Genomic DNA, 17,909 nt, shown 5'->3' with positions numbered 1-17,909 from the left:
CCCCTCTCTCTCCGACAGCTGGGTCCCGCAGCTCCTCTCACTGCCAGGTGGGCCCCACCCGTCAGCATGTCTCCCACCTCGAGCATGTTGCCGCTGCCTTAGTTTTTGCAAAAGCTCCCAAAAGCTGGGGTTAAAACCAGTAAGTTTTGGCCTTGCCAGTATGCACAGATCATCTTCATCTTTCTGGAGCCGTCTTTGGATTGCTCCCTGGAATGAAAACCTAGCGATTTTCCAAGAAAGGGGGAGATCCAGCCCATTTCTTTCATTGTGCGCAGCTTTAGTGCGGCGCAAAGGGCAAACACGCCCACATGTGGCTGGACCATGAGGCCACCCAAGCGTGCGGGCATCAATGCCCTGCCGCCTGCCTGCCTCTGGTGTTCGCAAAAGCTGTGCCTCACGCTGAGAGGATGGAGGAAGAACAGCAGAGGCCCAGGCAAGCCAGACTTTTTTGTCAAGATTGTAGCTGCAGCCACTGTTGGATCTTGGACCAGCATCATCGTTGACAAATTTGGCTGAAGGGCATGCGTACCAACTCATCGTGGTGAGGATGAGAGGCTTTGAGAGGAGAACAAGAAGGTTCAGAACTTCAAATGCCACGAGAACACGCATATGCGCATTGGAAAACTAGCCAAGAATTCCTCAGTTGGACTCTGTGCAACACATACTTGGGCCACATCCAACTGTTACAAGACGTACATGGCTGGCTTTGGCTTTGCCTCACGAGAACAGGTGGTTTTGGAATGGTTGGCAACTTGAGTTGGGTCACTGACCTGCCCGCCTGCTCATTTGCTGTTGTTCTTCAATGCCATATGCCATAATACAACTCTCATAAAAGAGCGTCCCAAAAAGGATCCAGTGCGTTTACCCTTTCCTCCACAGGAGGGACGCGGCATTTTTTTTTTTGCAGCTGCATCATGGATGGAGGGAGCAGCCGAGCAGGAATCATCAGGAACCAGGATCACACAAAGGCAAAAAATCTGGGACGGATGGAGTTCCCAAGGAGCTCATCAGTGTCCATCCATCAATAATCCAATCCATTTCTTTCATCTCTCTCCTCCTGCTTGGACCTCTCTCTCTAGGCCCTATATTGTATAGTACTTTGTCTTCCCCCTGCCCAAAGCAACGCAGAAAGCATGCAGGTGCAGATGCAGTGGCCACCAGCCCACCAGGCCACCACAGTCCCAGTTCCCAGAGACAAATAAGCTTTCCAATGGTCAAAGTCCTATCAGCATGTAACACTAGGACCCAATGCTTTGATCACAATCCAGCACCACTTAATCTTTCATTTCATTTCATTTTAGCCGGGCATCATGACATATAGTACTCTATAGTAGACACCATGCAAGCCTTGAGGCCTATCCATGACGGGCCATGGCTAGTATAACACTATACTAATACTACGCTTAGTACTAACCAAATATTAGTAAACATGCTTCCTGGCCGATCAATCTTCCTAACCTTCCTCTTCCTCTCTTCTGTACACCTCCACATCCAAATGCATAGCAATGTTCTTGCCATCTCCAAATCAAGAGGGCCCTTCCTTCATGGATGCTATTCGAGCCTATATATGATATGATAGTGTGTAGTAGAGCTTGCGTAAGAGCTAGGTTGCTGCAAACCCTGGCGGATCTGAAATCTGCATCAAATGAAGTCATCGTCCACAATGCAAGCGGCGGCTGGCCAGTCAGTCCTTGCTGGTGACCTTGATGGGCATGCCTCGCTTCAGCCGCACGGTTGGGAAGTTGACGATGTGGTCCTCCTCCGCCACCCACCTACAGAGACCAGCAGCAGCAGGAGAGAGCATCAATTCAATGCCATCGCTGTTTCGCCAAGCAACAAACAACAACACGATGCCGATCGATGCCATGCATGATGAATGATTTGATCGCCATGAAAACGACCTGTGCTAGCTAGCTGCTTGTGTACCCACAAGAAGCATGAGTGCATCCAGCCCTCAAGCTTCGATTGGTTCTTGATGACCATTTGTGAATAGATCATTGAATATTATCATTTGGATATCACCGTACGTGCAACCGTGCAAGGGCTCATGCAACCAATGTATTCAAAGGCATCTGTGTGTTCTATTCAAAAAGCTCTCCTGCCTATAGAAAAAGGGACAAAAAAAAACTGAATTTCTTCCAAAGCCCTCTTATCCACTGGCCAGTCAACACAATGTAAAGAAGGGGACAAACCATATCTCGAGAACCATTTTTAATTCGAAGCTAGAGCAAGCAGCAGCAGCTTGGCCACCATATGTTTATGCTTTTCGACAGCGGCCATACCCATGCCCTGGCACGTCGAGGCCCTGACTGATTGGTCAAAGCGCCAAACTGGCAAGACGCAGGCATTTTTTTTCTTTTTTAATTCTGGGCCAGGCACAAAGCATGTCATCGATCTGATCCAACCGATCGGCTCGAGCTCGACCCCGACCCCATCCGGATGGGTTGGGTTGAGAGCCAACGTTCACTCATGTCTGAGGGAGCAGATAGACCAGGTGTACCCAAGCAGGCGCACACTTGAGAGATGGCTCAGCTCAGCTGTGCTATGCCATACCAAGACCAGGCGAGCCTGCAACAGGCAGATACTGAGGCGTGCAGGGCCGACACGTGCGGCTGCTGGCGCTGTAGCAGCGCGCGCGCGCGCGCGCGCACGGGTGTGCCTGTGCCCCCAGCCCCCCACACGTGCTGTGCAGCGCCTGGTGGGGGCGCGCATGTCGTCGCCGCAGCTACCCTGCCCAATCCAATGCGCGCGTCCCCGGCCTGGCCACGCGCTCCAGGCTAGCGCTGCGCCGCTGCCGCTGCCTTCGCACACACGTGCGGCCGGCCTCTCGCAGGCTCGCAGCGTGCACGCCACGGCGGCACGCGGCCCTCGCCGGACGCGCGTGCGGCCGCCGGCAGCGTTCACAGGCACAGGCAGCAGTGTAGGTGTAGGTAGGCGCGCCCTAGGTTAGGTGTTCTGTGCGCACGTATGAGATGGTAGTCCTTGGGCGGCCATGGCGCACGTGTGGCCCCACGCCGGCCGAGTCGAGATGAACCCCGCCTCTATGGCGTCGTAGGGTTCCCCTTCCTAGGCTTGGACTGGACCTCCCTAGGTCTCTCATCTCACTGTACCACCAAGGATCGAAGATCCAAACATCGATTCGCTAATTATTGGACCATCTCCATCATAGCTTTACTTTCCATTCTGAATTAAGTGACGATAAGTTCCCCCATTGTCCCCGCGCCATGGTACTCATGATACCAACTTGGTTAATAGGCGGGATCAACTGAAAATCTTTCCTTCCACTTAGGTGGAGCATGGCCATCCTCATCTTCTCTTCCTGATGCAAGGGCCGGCAGTTGCTTCTCCGATGCTCGCCTTTACGCGACATCATCCGGCGTCCGGAATCAGGGTTACGGGCAATGGGGGTCTGAGCTCGGACCGGTCATGTGGAGTCTTAAGAGGGAGGTTATATTAGGGCGATGGGTGGCGGTGTGGCGAGACGCCGGTGGCACCACCGGAGCCGCCGAAGGTAGCGAGGTAGGCAAGATTCTTCATGCTAAGCTAGGGCAAGTGCGGCGGCGCAAGCCACAAGAGACTTAAGGACGGGCAGTCTGGGGGTGAGAGGAGTGGGTGAACGTCTACCTCGGTGGAACATAATAAGAGGAAAGATCAATCAATCATGCATGCAAAAAACAGCTAGGGTAACTTCAATTTCCATGGAATTCAGAAAAAAAAAGCATTCCAAATGGGTCTTGTTAGGGACTATGGTTGTATGGACGGACGAGATCGATCCATACCTGAAGCTGGTGACCAAGTGATGGAGAAAGATTGAAGCTTCCAGCCTGGCCAGATCCAGGCCTGGGCACAGCCTCTGCCCACCACCAAAAGGAGTGAAGCTGCTGGTGCTCGTGTCCTTCTCCTGTTCATGATTAAGTTGTTGACCAAATTAACGCATTATTAGGTTTCCAAATCAAATCGCGATCATTGTAAGCCTCACGAATAGCCCCACAATGTACATTCATTATCAGTAATCATCTGCTTTGAATCATCTATCGCATGGTAACATTTGAGACCTTTAAACAAATCGTCAGTGAAAAAGATTATGCGGTCGTTTTCTGTACCAACGCATACTGCTAGTCATTCCCAATACCAAATATGCAGCGCAGTTGAAAACTGAACAAACTTGAGCATGCTAAGAACAACAATGCAAAATCTGACAATAAATGGTCTCTGTAATTTTCCTGCCATACTAGGTGTTAAATTCCACGATGAGCTATAGGAGTAAACCCACATGTTAGGAGTCCCACAAGACCCACTCATCAAATCCCAATCATGCTGGTGTTGCCTAAAGGAGTAGCAATTGGATGAACATCTCTACCAAATGTGGGGCTCAATCTCACCTTCCACCTCCATGGATTGAACCTGTAGGGCTCATCGTAGTGCTTGCCGTCGAGGTGGACCGATCGGAAGTACACGAACACGCACCAGCCTTTGGGGATGAGGTGCCCCTTCACCTCGACGTCCCGTACCGCCTTGCGCATGATCCCGTTGATGATGTTGCCCATCCGCAGTGTCTCCGTTATCACCTATGATCCAAATGTTTCATCCATGTAGGTTTTGACGGCGAAGAAAACATACAGATCCTAAAAGTCCATGATCATTGATGACATAGTAATTTAGAGGTGATGAGGACGATTGGGTATACTTACCTGCTGTGTGAATGACAGTGACATGTAGTCCGTCCACTGCAAGGTCTCGCCCATGTCGGTTTTTCGCCTCTTGAGCTGCATGTTCTCCTCCTGACCATTGCAATTTGGTTGGTTTCATTATTTGCAGCAAATGACCACACTTTTATTTATTGTTGATGGAGGAAAAAATAGAAATCAAAATAGATAGGCACGTTCTCCAACAGTAAAAGGCAAGCAGAGGTTTCAATGGCTTCATTGTTTCATGTGGCATCAAAACTGAACAAGGTGGACAGAAGAGTACTTTTCTTAGCACTGCAGCGCTGTAAATATAATGAAAACTCGTAAATCACATGATGCTGCTTCAGTTGCAGTAAGAGGCCATGCTTTCTTGCTAATGGAGGGCATGTTTGGTTGTATGTCTAAAGTGTCAAAAATTGCCACATATTTTCTGCCATACCTGGCTAAGGTTAGGCGTTGAAATTTTGCGCCACACCTTGGCATGCATAAGGGAATCCTGCCATACTTTTACACGTCATTGACGAGTGGGACCCACACAGTAGAAGAAAAATATTGCCACAAATGTGGATACAAACTAAACGCACGCCTAACTCGGTCAAACCTGCCTAACCTTAGACGTGGCAAACTGTGGCAACTGAGGCAGCGAACCAAACATGCCCGGAATCTTTCTCCTATAATTTCCCTAGGAAAATGCTCACTAGGGAAAAAGTTTGCCCAACTGATGGTGCGTGAATTTGTACATGTTTAGGCGCACGTCGCCATCGAATGCACTAACTGAACAAATTTGGTTTGTCATCATGCAAACCAATTGCCTAAACAAAGGTAACAAGAGTTAGGTGGCATGACAACATCCACTTGAAGTGACTAAATGCACAATAACATGACTATCGCTCAACCAAGTAGATGGCACATCATGGTACAGAGCCTCTTGTGGATCGGAGGAGACTAGTACTACCGGAGACGCGTATTCGCTCACGGTACACGTATGATCCTGAGTCCTGACCCGAAAAACGTCGATTTCTTGACATGAAAAGGAGGGAACTTTGACAAAAATTGTGGTGATACAAATGCTAGTGCGTGGTTGCTATCCATTGAAAATTATGCATGAAAACCACCCAAAAAGGAAATGTTGAACGCTGGTCAGCACCAAAATTAGCTGCGCACGCACGGGCTCGGAGACTCCACTCACCTCCAGTTGTTGCAGAGCAAGAGGGCACTCGCTGAGGAACTTGACAGCGAGCGTGATGAGCACCGGCACCGAGTCCTCCGCCGGGATCATCAGGTCGATCATGTTGTCGGATATCAGCTCGTCGGTGAGCTCGTCGCTGCCGCCGCTTATGAGCACGTCGATGGCGTCGCGCGGCGGCGCTCGCGGCCCCTCGTCGCCGTCGAGGACTTTCGGCCTCCTCTTCCCCTGTATGATCCTCTGTATCAGCCTCGCCATCCTCTTCTTGGCCTGCAGGCCAGGCAACAGATGCAGCTTCAGTGTGACAGATAGAGACCCAGACAGAGCTTCGGAGGTTAGTGGAGAGTGCTAGTAGGATCGGAGTGTGTACCTGGAGGGATCTGTAGAGCCTAGTCCCCGGCAGCTTGATCGGAAGGGACATGAGGCCGACAATGAATTCCTGGAACTGCTGCTTGAGCTGCTGCGTCTCCGGGCCTGCCTCCAGCCCGATCAGTCCTTTCACCAGGATCTCGAACACTATCTGCTGCCACAACACATTCTGTATTCATTACTCACTGCGCTGCGATACACATAAACGCCATTTCTTTCAATTCTTTCTTTAAGATCACTGATTCACTGGGAATGCCAGGATTCAACAGGATGCTGGAGCCCTGCTACTAATTCAGTTGATCTGAATTTCCTGTGAGCCATCACGAGCAGCCTACATACTTTGCAGTGGCGAATCCAGTCCGTCAGGGAGCGAAGAAGGAGCTCATCTCCTTTCTTTTCTTCTTCCTCCCCTCTTCTTCTCCAGCCCCACTATAGATCCGCCTCCAGGTGTTTGGCACGGCTCCCCTCAGAGGCTTCTCTGAGGGAGCTGGAACCGTTTTGTGACTCTTCCAAATCAGCTCCGACTCCTTTAATTTTTACTAGAAAATAGCTCCAAAACTATTTAGAGCCGGAGCTATTTAGTACAGCTGAAGCAGCCGGTGGTGGAGCTCCTCATGGAGCCGTGCCAAAGACCACCGGAGCTGGAATCCAGCTCGTAGCATGCTAGACACTTCGAATTTCCTGTGAGTGCAAGGAGGGAGTGGTGTCTAGACTGAACACATGAACATGATAGAGGCACTGTACTGTGGTACAGTACGGTCTGAAGAATGTAAGGTGTTTTTATTTGGGTTGCCGGTAATTCGGAAGGGCCCCACCGGGGCATGTATTTAAGGCGCGCGCGTGCGGAATTGAATGGGGGAGAACAGCAGGTAGGCACCAGCAGTGCCCCAACTCCCCCCAATCTCATTGAAAGATACCACCACGCCCACTCGTACAGTGATACGAGTACGCGGCCGAGTGGTATGGCACGGCATGCCGGCATTGTGTGTGTGTGAGAGAGAGACGGGGCCACTCCTTTCGCGGCCTCCGATAGCTGCTTCCATGTGGTGACACGGCCGCGCACGTGTGCACGCCGGCAGCGCCATCGGTCTGCGCGCCACCATGCCATTCCTTGATTCCTCTCTCTCTCTCTCTGGTGTTCGATCAAGAAGGCAAGGAGCTAGCAGGCGCGCGGCAATGGAGGAGGAGAGGGCTGGCGCAGAGCAGTAATCGCCAATCACCAAGGCGTGCTGCAGAAGGTAGTACTAGCGGAGCAGAGAGGGGCAGAGGCACGTACCGCCTTGGCGTGGTCCTGGATGCGGATGCGCGCGCCGGGGCCCTGGGCGCGCCAGGCGGCGAGCGCGGGCGCGAGGCGGCGCTGCATGTCGGCGGTGACCTGCGCCTTGAGCTGCGGCGACTTGAAGAAGGCGCCGACGAGGCCGTGGACGCGGCGCTGCAGGCTGCCGTTGATGAGCAGGATGGAGGACTTGCCCATGAGCTCCGTCAGCGAGCGCGGGTACCACGGCACGAAGGCGCGCGCGTCGCTCTGCAGCACGAACCGGCTCACCTCCGCGTCCGACGTCACCACCGTCGCCGACCCGAACAGGTGCGACCGGAACACCGCGCTCCCGTGCCTGCAGCGCCGACACGTCACCATGCCACGTACGCGCACGCCGCCGGGGAGGCCATGGAGAGAATGAAAGAGAGAAGCGGCGCTTACAGGAGGCGGCGCTTGTCGACGAAGGCCTCCGGTCGCGACGAGTAGGCGCAGGACACGAAGTCCAGCGTCTCGCCGACGAGCGGCCACCCGAAGCTGCCGGGCGGGAGCCGGGCCGCCTCCTTATTATCGCTCGCGCCCCGCCGCCGTCCGGGCCAGGACACGGCCGGCAGGAGCGTGCTGCGGGACAGCAGCGTCCACAGGCCGACCGCGGCGGCGGCAAGCAGCGTCCACAGCGCGACGACCGCCACCCACGCCGGCGCCGGCCAGAGAGCGGCGGTGGCCGGCATGGCAAGGTGTGTATTTTTTGCACCCACCGAGCACTCGAGCAGTGAGTGAACGAAGCTAGCTACGAGAGGACGAGAGAGAGCAGAGGCACGGCACTTATATGCGGTGAACCAAGTATGAAGTGCAAAGTACTTAAGGACACGAGGGAGAGAAGAAGAAGAAGATGAAGAAGAGAAGCTAATATTTAAAAGTTCATAATCTTTTTTGAAAATATAGCTTTCAGAGCACCAGAATTTCTTGTTGGATGATTTAAAAAATGTTTTTTTTGTGTGTATAGTCCCCACGTCTATGATTGTGTGTCGTGGCAGGGGCAGTGTCCTACTGTTGCTCTCTTTCTTTCTTTCTTTCTCGTTGTTTTTGCTCCATGAGGGTTGCGAAGTGATGAGAGTCCCGAGCAGAGGTGAGGCGACAGGGCTCAGCCTCAGCTGCTGCTCATGAGTGACGCCCGATGCTCACTGCTCAGCTCACCCCCTCATGCACACGCCCGGGCGGGCCCACACCCATAAAAAGAGAGTCCCGTCTTCTTCTTTCTTTATTCTTTTGACCAATGGCAGAAAATCCATGGAAACAGTACCACAAAATCCTCTACTGAATCCTAAACTTCATTTTAGAACAGAAACAGAAAATAAAATTGATGGATAGAATTTTTTTTTTGTTGTCTTTCAAAAAGGCCCATCTCGAATGATAAGTGGTCAATCCGGCGGGGCGGTAGCCGGTAGCACATCCATTGATGGGGAAGAAGAGATTTTTGGCGCCGGGAGATGAGACCAGCTCCTTGAATAGAGTGAGCCTGAGCTAAAGCTCTACTACTAGCCTGCAGCTACCAAAAAAGATTCCTAGTGTGGTGGCGCTCCTAGGCGAGCTAGGCATACCCACAGTGCCACTAGCGCCAGCGGCAGTACGTCCCACGACAAATCTGTGCACACGTTCGGTTTGAAAAGACTTGCGAGTGCAATCAGTGCCGATCCCTATCTGCATCCGCCGCTGGCCATGGCTGAAGATGAAATCTTTTTCTCTTTTTTATTTGATTTTTGAAGAGAGAAAAATGGAGGGTGAAGAGACCAGTGTGTTCAGGGGATTCAGAAGGCGATCCACACACTACTGCCGGCCGGGCATGTGTTCGTCTCGCGATCGTGTTATAACCTAGCATTTGTTGGGGCTTCTCTATAGATAATGGGGACTCATGTGGTGCCCATCTCTCCAATCGATCGTGTCCTTTTCTTCGAGAGGGATAAGGCACAGCCGTGCCACCACCTCACGGCTCCTCCTTAGCAGTAGTAAATTTTTAGCTCTCCATTGAACCCTTTGCCATCATAAGATTCGTATGCCATTTGTGTTTTTGATCTTCGGAGGAAGAACACTCGACCGGTGGCGGAAAGACCACCCCTACGGTTAGGTTTTTTATCGACAGAGAAGATCCACTAAACAAGAAACAGATGAAAAGCGAAGCTAATGAACTCCGAGTTGATCATGAGTCGATGCGGAAATGCGAAAGAATGATGCACAATCATGGATATCACTAGCCTCGGGGTCTAACTTGATTACGGCTGCTTTGCAGCTGATTGCACATATGAAATCGAACTAGAAATCAGGAAAGCAGGCGAGCCCCCATGAAGAATCCATGCAAGGAAAACAGTAAAGAAAACGGTGGTCGCCGGCCGCTAGCTGGGGTGAATCATTGCGCGGCTCGTCGACAAAGCCCCTTTCGGCTGGAGAAACATTTTCTCATAGAATTTAAAATCGCCAGGCAACTTCCTCTTCGATGATACCGCCGAATGTTTCTCACTTTAGGTCTAGATAGGCATGCGTCGACTAACAATTGGAGTAAGACACTTCGTCTTGAGACTTGCATTGAGACGAGTAAGCATTAGACGTCCAGGAACAGGATTTGCACTTAGTATTGGCACTTTAGGCATAGGTAGGCCTGCGTCAACTAACAATTGGGGCAAAGGCACCGCATTCTGAGACGGGCATTAGATACGTGTGACCCTAACACTTGCCCAGCACGAACAAACGTACAGACGCGGCCAACCACCTACGGCCTAGTACCAGTAGGTTCGTGCGACGCAGGCTCGAAAACAACACTGTCTGTCTACCGCCTGGACGCGCCCCCGGCGAAAGCGAGCTCGGTTACGGTCGGTCTTACGGCAAAAATGCTCGCTACCCGGCAACAAAACTGGCCGGCAGCGGCAGCGGCGCGCCAATGGCCGGAGCCGCCGACCGAGCGCGCGGCCCGGCCAGCGGCCGGCGGCCAGTCCGCGGCGGACACGCCCTCTGGCGCGGCCGGCGCATCCGCACGGGCAAGGCCGCGTCGTGTTGCCTCCCGTTACCCACCTGTGGGGGGCACAGGGCAGTAGGGCACTGCGCGGTACGAGCGACCGTTTCCTCTGCTGCTACTAGTACGGCGTCGCCGGAAGGGTACTGGACTACTGGCACACTCGCTTCCGACAAGATATTTTTTAGGGGTGGTCAAAGGGAGCCGCAACCAAGGTCCTCTTCCTCTCTCGGAAACATCGTGTCACTCAATGCGACATCGATGGATACAAATCTCTGCGCATCCCTCACAGGAAACGATTCAGATCCCAAAGGATGATTGCTTCCCGTGCTCAACAGTTTTGACCGAGCCGTGAACAAATCCTATCCCAGTAATCCAACCGTTTTTATCATTTTTTTTGTTCCAGGCTTTTAACAGCTCTCAGCTTCTAACGGCGTGTTCAGTGTTCTATTAGCACCTGAGTGCAAAACCACCACAGAATGGCATGCTCTCACAAGCAAAGCAAGCAATCCCTCACTACCCACTGGAATTTCCTGGTTGCCGCCGGATCTAGAACCCTAGCTGGCTAGCCCACAGGATGCAACTCCTTGCGGCCAGAAAAAAAAAAGGAGCACGAATTCTCGGGCAGTGTGGTATCAACTATCAAGCAATGATCGTGACCAGGCCCATACCCCACCGTACCGAAATGATGCACATCACACTCCGTGGTATCAACCATCTGCCTGCCCCACACCTAAATCGGTAGCGTTGTTCTAGTCTCCATGCTAAAGACTGTTTCCAAATATTCTGTTCCACTAAATTAGAATTGTTCTGATGGATTTAACATTGGAAAGTAGCAAGCCACAATCTTCATGCTAAAGAAGTAAAAACCTCAGGAAATGATCAGCGACACCTTACCTGAATTTGAAGCCGACGATGAGGAGGTGCAGATGTGGAGTTGTCATCCCACTGCATTACAAACGGAGAGTTATCTTAAGAAGCTCCGAAATTGCTGATACACAAGCTTTTACACGACAATCCAATACAAAATGCTGAGAAAATTTCTTGTAAATTTTGTTCATGCACACAGAGTTAAGACGTAACATGCAGAGGTGGAGGCGGCCCAGTTTTGGATTTAGATTGGCGCCAATCATTGGGACCTGCCAGGAATATCTCGGTCAAGGTGATGTGAAATGCCAGCACGATAATGCCCCGACAGTCACTGAAACATTCTTCTAACCCTAACCCTAACAAACAGAACAGGCTAGCTAGATACTGTACGGGAATCAAAGACACCTTGAAGCTTCAGATACCGATTTGACGACGACGGGCTACCCAATCCTTGGCACGGTTAGTGGAAGAAAACAGGAAAGTCACATGCAAAAAAAAACAAAACAGCCCGTCGTGCGTGCGCAGAGGGGCATCACATTGGGATCGCAAAGGAAGGAGCAAAAGGAATCAATGATGGGCGAGTGCAACAAGGACAGAGGCTGCAAAAATATATTTCTGGGCAGCAGAGCAGTGGCCAAAGGCAAAGGGGGGATCTCAATAGTGACCATGCACAGCTCCTTGCTCCTATTGCGCATGCAGCTGACGAGGACACTGGTGAGTTGCAGTTCAGGCTTTACGAGCGCGGGTACAAGAGGACATGTACAGGGGCAAGATGGGCTGGGAGGTTGATTGATCAAGACCAGGAGCAAAGGATCTGTGTATGGGGCAACAGAAGCAAGTACAGTCTCACTTTCGGTCCTTGAAATTAGTGCCCACAGATCATCTGCAGTCTCGCAACATCATGGACTTGATGGGTACGTGGTAGTTTTCCAGTTACCATGGTAGTACTCTTAAACGGTAAAGGCCAAGATACCGGGCAGTTCTTTGTGCAATGATGTGAAATGAGAACGCTGGGTATTAAAGTATCGCAGAATGACAACGGTAAAAGAAAGGAATGATAGAAGGCAAGGTGAATTTTACTCAGTGAAGCAAATACTGACCATGAGATCTATAGAGCAACAGTATCGCTGGCATGGGCAGGCTTCCTTTGTTTGTCCTGAGAATTATTTACTGCAAATTAACCTGCAGCTGATGCCAGTACACCTGTTTCTCCTGGCAGACCAGCACATATTACCACACCATCTCATGTGTACGGTCATGCAAATGATGCAAGGAGCCCTGCGACAGGAATGACCTTGATAAAGAATTTACTCAGCAGTTTAGCAGATCTAAGAACCTGATGCATAACAAGGATATGACTACATTGAGCATTTAGTCTTCCATACAAATATTACAAATTTGGTTATGGCTAAAGGGAGAACAGTACCTAATATAGTCTTCAAAAGAAAAAGACTACTTAATATAGATTTATACCCTTTGGCTTGTACCTCTAACTCTTCCTTTGGCTCTTCCTTTAGCTTGTACCCTTTTTGTGTTTCTTATTCTTGTTTTCTGTGGGTTTCATCTCTAGCCTACCCCAACTTGCTTGGGACAAAAGACTAAGTTGTTGTTGTTGTAATATAGATTTATACAAACAATGAAACTGTAAAAATGGTAGAGAAAGGACCGACACTCCCACTTGGCAGATCCAGTTCATACAGTGAAGCATTTTTAGTAGCAACTAAAGCATAAGCACATTAACACCTAATATGGACCAAAGCAATTAAGATAGCAAACTACCAGACACCAAATGTGCACATTGTCTGCATAACAAAATCAATAAAAAAACTATTAAAAATAATAAATTGAGTGGCATTTGGACCCTCGGTATTTATAGCACACACTGTTTCACTATTACCGTGTTACCGGTCCCTGCAAGATTGGAACAAGGCCACGTTTGCTAGTGTTCACTATCTCATCAGTCTCCATATGTCCATGACATAGTCTGGGAGACCAGCTTACGGCTGGCACCTCTTTGCCTGCAGTACGCTGCCCAATTCTATTGAAACAGCAGTGGATCACATGACCATTGCACTCCTCGCCTCATACTGTGTTGCATTTATCACTAGATCACATGGCACCTCAAGTTAAAGGTGCAGGAGATTCAAGCAATAGGATGTGGAAACGAGTTGGGATTTTCAGCACAGACTCTTAAAGTGTAGTTTTCTGACATGGAACGTCCATACAAGTATAGTTTTGCTAAATCAGTTATTAAAAGTGTAGTTTTATGATCCCACTTTCGCAAAAAAACAGTGTAGTTTGGTGAAATCTACACACTAAAATTAGATTAAGCTAAGAGCTAGACAAGCTGGTCTGCTATCGAGCATTGGTCCCAGCTGTTTCTAAAAGTTGCACTGTTTTTTACGCAGAAAGCATCACAGCAATTAGTTGACGATATATGAACTGAAACAGTGAAATGAGGTAAAGGTATAATGTAACTAAAGGACAGACAGTACAAGTACCGGTGTTACCATTTCAAAGTTATCAACGATCTTTGTGCGCTTGAGCCCTGCACGATTGGGGGATAGTTATCTCATCGACATTACTCTGGACCCAATGATGTTGAGGTTACAGGAATTCATCAATGCCGTTGTTTTTCCTGGACCCTTGCTCTTGTTATGAACAAATGAAAATAGTCAGAAGAACATGAATTAAACTTCAGCACAGTGGTTGCCAGCAACAATTCTCATATAACATGTCCAATTTCTGAATCAACCATGCCTTTTAACTTGAAGGATTTATATTTTATAGATAACAACATCAATTACTATTTCAAGGAAATAACTGCAGTATCAATATAACAATGTGCACTTAGCTGACAGCTAGCATATCATTTGTGTATGCACATTCAAGTTAACTAGAAAGGCCTTCAAGTGAATAATGTGTTCACATGAACGCTAGCATATCATTTGTGCATAAACAGAATTAATAAAGCATGTGCAAGAGGAGGAAAGAAGAACAAGGCAAAGTATTGAGGCAGCTCAGATAAACTAGAAGACAAGCTGCTGGTTACAAATACACAAAAAAACAAAATATCTAACAGGAAAATGAGCAGAGCAATGTTCTATAGAACATCACATTTCTAAGGCTGGATGGCTGAGAGATGCCCTCCTTGCCAAAAGGTCCAAGAAAAAGGTAGCAATTATATCCATGGAGACTCCATATGGAGGTAACAAGGTCTAAATGTAACAAAAAACATGCAGAGCCACTAGGAAGTGACTAAATTCAAATAAACTAGTCCTCCTACAACAAATTTTTGGGTAGCTTAAATGCTATAATTTCTCCAAAATATCATGCAGGAAAGAAAACAGGCCATTACAACTTTGTAGCAATCAATCATCAGGGCTTAACTGTTCCAACAGGGGGAAATAGGAGTGTTATTGTTAAATCACTACAAAAATACTAAAGTCCAGATCAGAAATGAACAAGCATGTTTCAATTAAGCACCAGACAGATTCTCTGACAAGATAGCAGGTGAAACTGACCAACTAAAATAAGCTATATTGTACCATCAAATATAGGGTTACAAATAAGTATGTTAAGCCAACTTAATGAAGACAGTGGATTAGTTATAATTCAGTTTTGATCAGAAAAGCGTAAAAGTAAGAACTAATGGTTTTTTGTTCAATATCTCATGGAGTAAATACTTCTATCAGCACACAGCTCTTCTAGAAATGTACGCGAGTGCTGCTTCTTTAACATGTCAAATATCCATGCAGACTATATTCTAGGCTAATGCGTAACCTTTTCAATATTCATGGCAACAATGAAGACCAGAAAAGATTCCTCCAACCAAAGGTATAAGATGCGTTATCATAAGCTTAAGCTCAGCAAATAAAACCGATAATATTAACAAAAAACTGAAAGCATGCAGGAAACAAAAGAAAGGATGGCCAGTATCACAGTGAGACAAAAACAGTAGCTGCATGAAAAAAAATGGTGCTTCAAATAGTTGCTGACAAATAGTTCATGGGTTATTTCAACTGTGAACAGAAAGAACTGTTAGGAGACAGGCGCAGAGAACCAATTATTATGTTACAATGCAGTCATGAAAACTCCAAGTTGGAGCAGTGTGCATTCAACTCTCTTACGTAGCCTTCAGCCCAACTCCAAATAATCTTGCAAAAACTTTTTGTGGCATGGAGCAATCCATTCATACTGTATTAGGATCCACAAGATAATCTGAGAAATGAGAAACCCTACTTTGATCATATATAAGTGAAAGATCTCTATTATCGCTTGTTGGCTTTCATCATAGAAGCTAAACAAAGAGCAGTTGCAGCATTTGTTTGCTAGCACAGTACCAAATGACGATGAAAGCGCACAAACATATGAACAGAATACCTATCAAAAAGTACAAACAGTAAGACAGTATGGCAAATAACTGGTGAACTTGCAAGGTGGTAAGGATTTTACACTGCTCGCATATATCATATGCTACCACACAAGTTTTTGTTACAGTTTTAATATGTTGGGATGCGTAACTGGGCACATCTGCATTTATGAGATTATGCATATTCAAGCATGGCTCATTACCAAGTAAGAAATGATATAAGACCCAACAAAGTTATCATAATGAAATACAAAGGTTTAAAGGTGTACCATGAGATATGGAGCCATGCATATGTTATCAATAGGATGAGCATCATCATCATCATCTCAAGCAGAAATTACGGAGCTCAAATGAACTCTCGAGAAAAACCCAGCACAGGGGAGCAGCTAAAGGTTTGACATGAATCATGTTTCCAATGCTGTCCCTAAAGAAACGATACTCTCTACTAGCAGCATTTTCATTCAGATACAGTGAATAGCTGCTAGTGACAGAAGTCTAAATTAACAGGTACAACAACAACCAAAAGAGAACACCAGGCAGCAGCATGGCCTTACTCCCATGAAACCACAGCTCAGATGTGTATCCATGCTCATTTGCTCGATAAAAGGATCGTGCCAGGGAAAGAAGCTGAACCATTGTTCAGAGCGGGCTTCAAATTGAGAATGGAAGCCACAACATTGTATATCTCCACATTCTCAAATGAGGGCACAGTTCTACCCCCCTGGAAACGAGGTCCATGTGCCGCGAAAATGGTCCTCATTGAGAAGAAGGCATTGTCGTAACCATGTGCCCCTCCACATTCATTCCTCTTGGAACGTTTCATCTCCACTTTATAGCCTTCTTCTACCAGCCCGATGATTGGTGGGATCCTGTAATTCTCTGAGTAATGCAGGCGAGAAGGCAAATCCTCCTTCAAATACATTCTCAAATATCCCCCATTCTCCACCTTCCCAGACCCAAGCCCCTCGTTCATCTTGGCCACAACCTCAGCCGGGGACAAACCATCTGGTGGCCTGATTGCCAGCAATGGTGTCATAGACAGAACCCAATCTTCCTTCAGCGTAATCCATGGAGCCAACTCTTCAAGAAACACAAGCTTCTTGTCGCATGTTCCGACCATACCATGATCCCCCACCAATATAATGTTCACATCCTCAAACACTCCCCTTGCCTCCAAACCGGCAATGAGCCTTCCTAGCATCTCATCTATGTGGATAACCGCATCAGTGATTGCCGGATCGTCAGGACCCACCTGGTGCCCCTGATGATCAGGATCTTCAAAGTACAGGGTCAGGAACTGTGGCATTTCATCAGACGGGAGATCAAAGTAACCAAGGATGGTGTCGACCCTGTCCTCAAACGGCACCGAGCCATTGTAGTGGCGGCAGTACTTGTCCGGGCAGTTCCAGAAACCCTTCTTGACCTCCGAACCCGGCCAGAAGAATGTGGCGGCCAGCACACCCTGGGCGGCAGCGGTGGCCCAGAGCGGCTCCCCTCCCCACCACTTGGGATCGTGGTTGGCCATGTTGAAGTGGTCCCCGGAGATTGGATCGGGGAAGTAGTTGTTGATGATGCCGTGGGAGGAGGGGTAGAGGCCGGTGACGATGGAGTAGTGGTTTGGGAATGTGAGCGTGGGGAAGACGGGGATCAAGCCCTCGGCGGCGGAGGTGCCATTGGCGAAGAGGCGGCGGATGTGCGGGAGGGGGGCCTTGAACTGGTACCCGAAGCGGAAGCCATCCGAGGATATGAGCAGCACCACCGGCTTCTGGAGCTTGGAGAGCGGCCGCGCGGTGGTGTAGGCCGCGGTCACGGCGGAGTGGAGGGGCGGGCGGAGGATGAGGAGGAAGGCGGTGGCGGCGGCGAGGGCGGCGGTGAGCAGGAGCAGCAGGCGGGAGGCGGTGGAGCGTTGGGACACGGGCACGGAGGGGGAGAGGAGAGCAGCGGTGAGGGGCGGCGAGTCGCCGGGAGTCCGGAGCTGGCCGGAGATGGGCGGAGACGCCATCGCCGTCGCCGATGATGCTGTGGCTGCTATGGACTTGTGAGGGCTGGAGCTTCTCTCTCACTCTCTCTCTCTGGGGGAGAGGTGATTTTGGGCCTCTAGCGTCATGGGCTCGAGAGAATCCAGAATTTAAAGCCCGTGGACCAGTTTGTTGGGCACAGTACAG

At 49.2% G+C, this 17,909-nt stretch overlaps 2 protein-coding genes across 2 annotated transcripts; both read right to left on the bottom strand.

Annotated features, from left to right (window-relative positions):
• Positions 1-1,233: 1,233 nt before the first annotated feature.
• LOC112893367 (cytochrome P450 90D2-like) lies at positions 1,234-8,319 on the bottom strand. Its single transcript, XM_025960657.1, has 8 exons — positions 7,943-8,319; positions 7,520-7,856; positions 6,245-6,394; positions 5,878-6,144; positions 4,692-4,781; positions 4,383-4,568; positions 3,780-3,901; positions 1,234-1,772 (listed from the first exon to the last, which is right to left on the bottom strand). Exons 1-8 carry the CDS (start codon positions 8,227-8,229, stop codon positions 1,685-1,687), a joined length of 1,527 nt encoding a protein of 508 aa, XP_025816442.1. The 5' UTR covers positions 8,230-8,319; the 3' UTR covers positions 1,234-1,684.
• Positions 8,320-15,978: 7,659 nt separating this feature from the next.
• LOC112893368 (venom phosphodiesterase 2-like) lies at positions 15,979-17,828 on the bottom strand. Its single transcript, XM_025960658.1, has one exon. It carries the CDS (start codon positions 17,744-17,746, stop codon positions 16,334-16,336), a length of 1,413 nt encoding a protein of 470 aa, XP_025816443.1. The 5' UTR covers positions 17,747-17,828; the 3' UTR covers positions 15,979-16,333.
• Between the last annotated feature and the right edge of the window lie 81 nt (positions 17,829-17,909).

The sequence above is a fragment of the Panicum hallii genome, chromosome 5 (assembly GCF_002211085.1).
Source record: "Panicum hallii strain FIL2 chromosome 5, PHallii_v3.1, whole genome shotgun sequence".
NCBI classification, from domain to species: Eukaryota; Viridiplantae; Streptophyta; class Magnoliopsida; order Poales; family Poaceae; genus Panicum; species Panicum hallii.
This window is presented reverse-complemented; position numbering and strand designations above follow the sequence as displayed.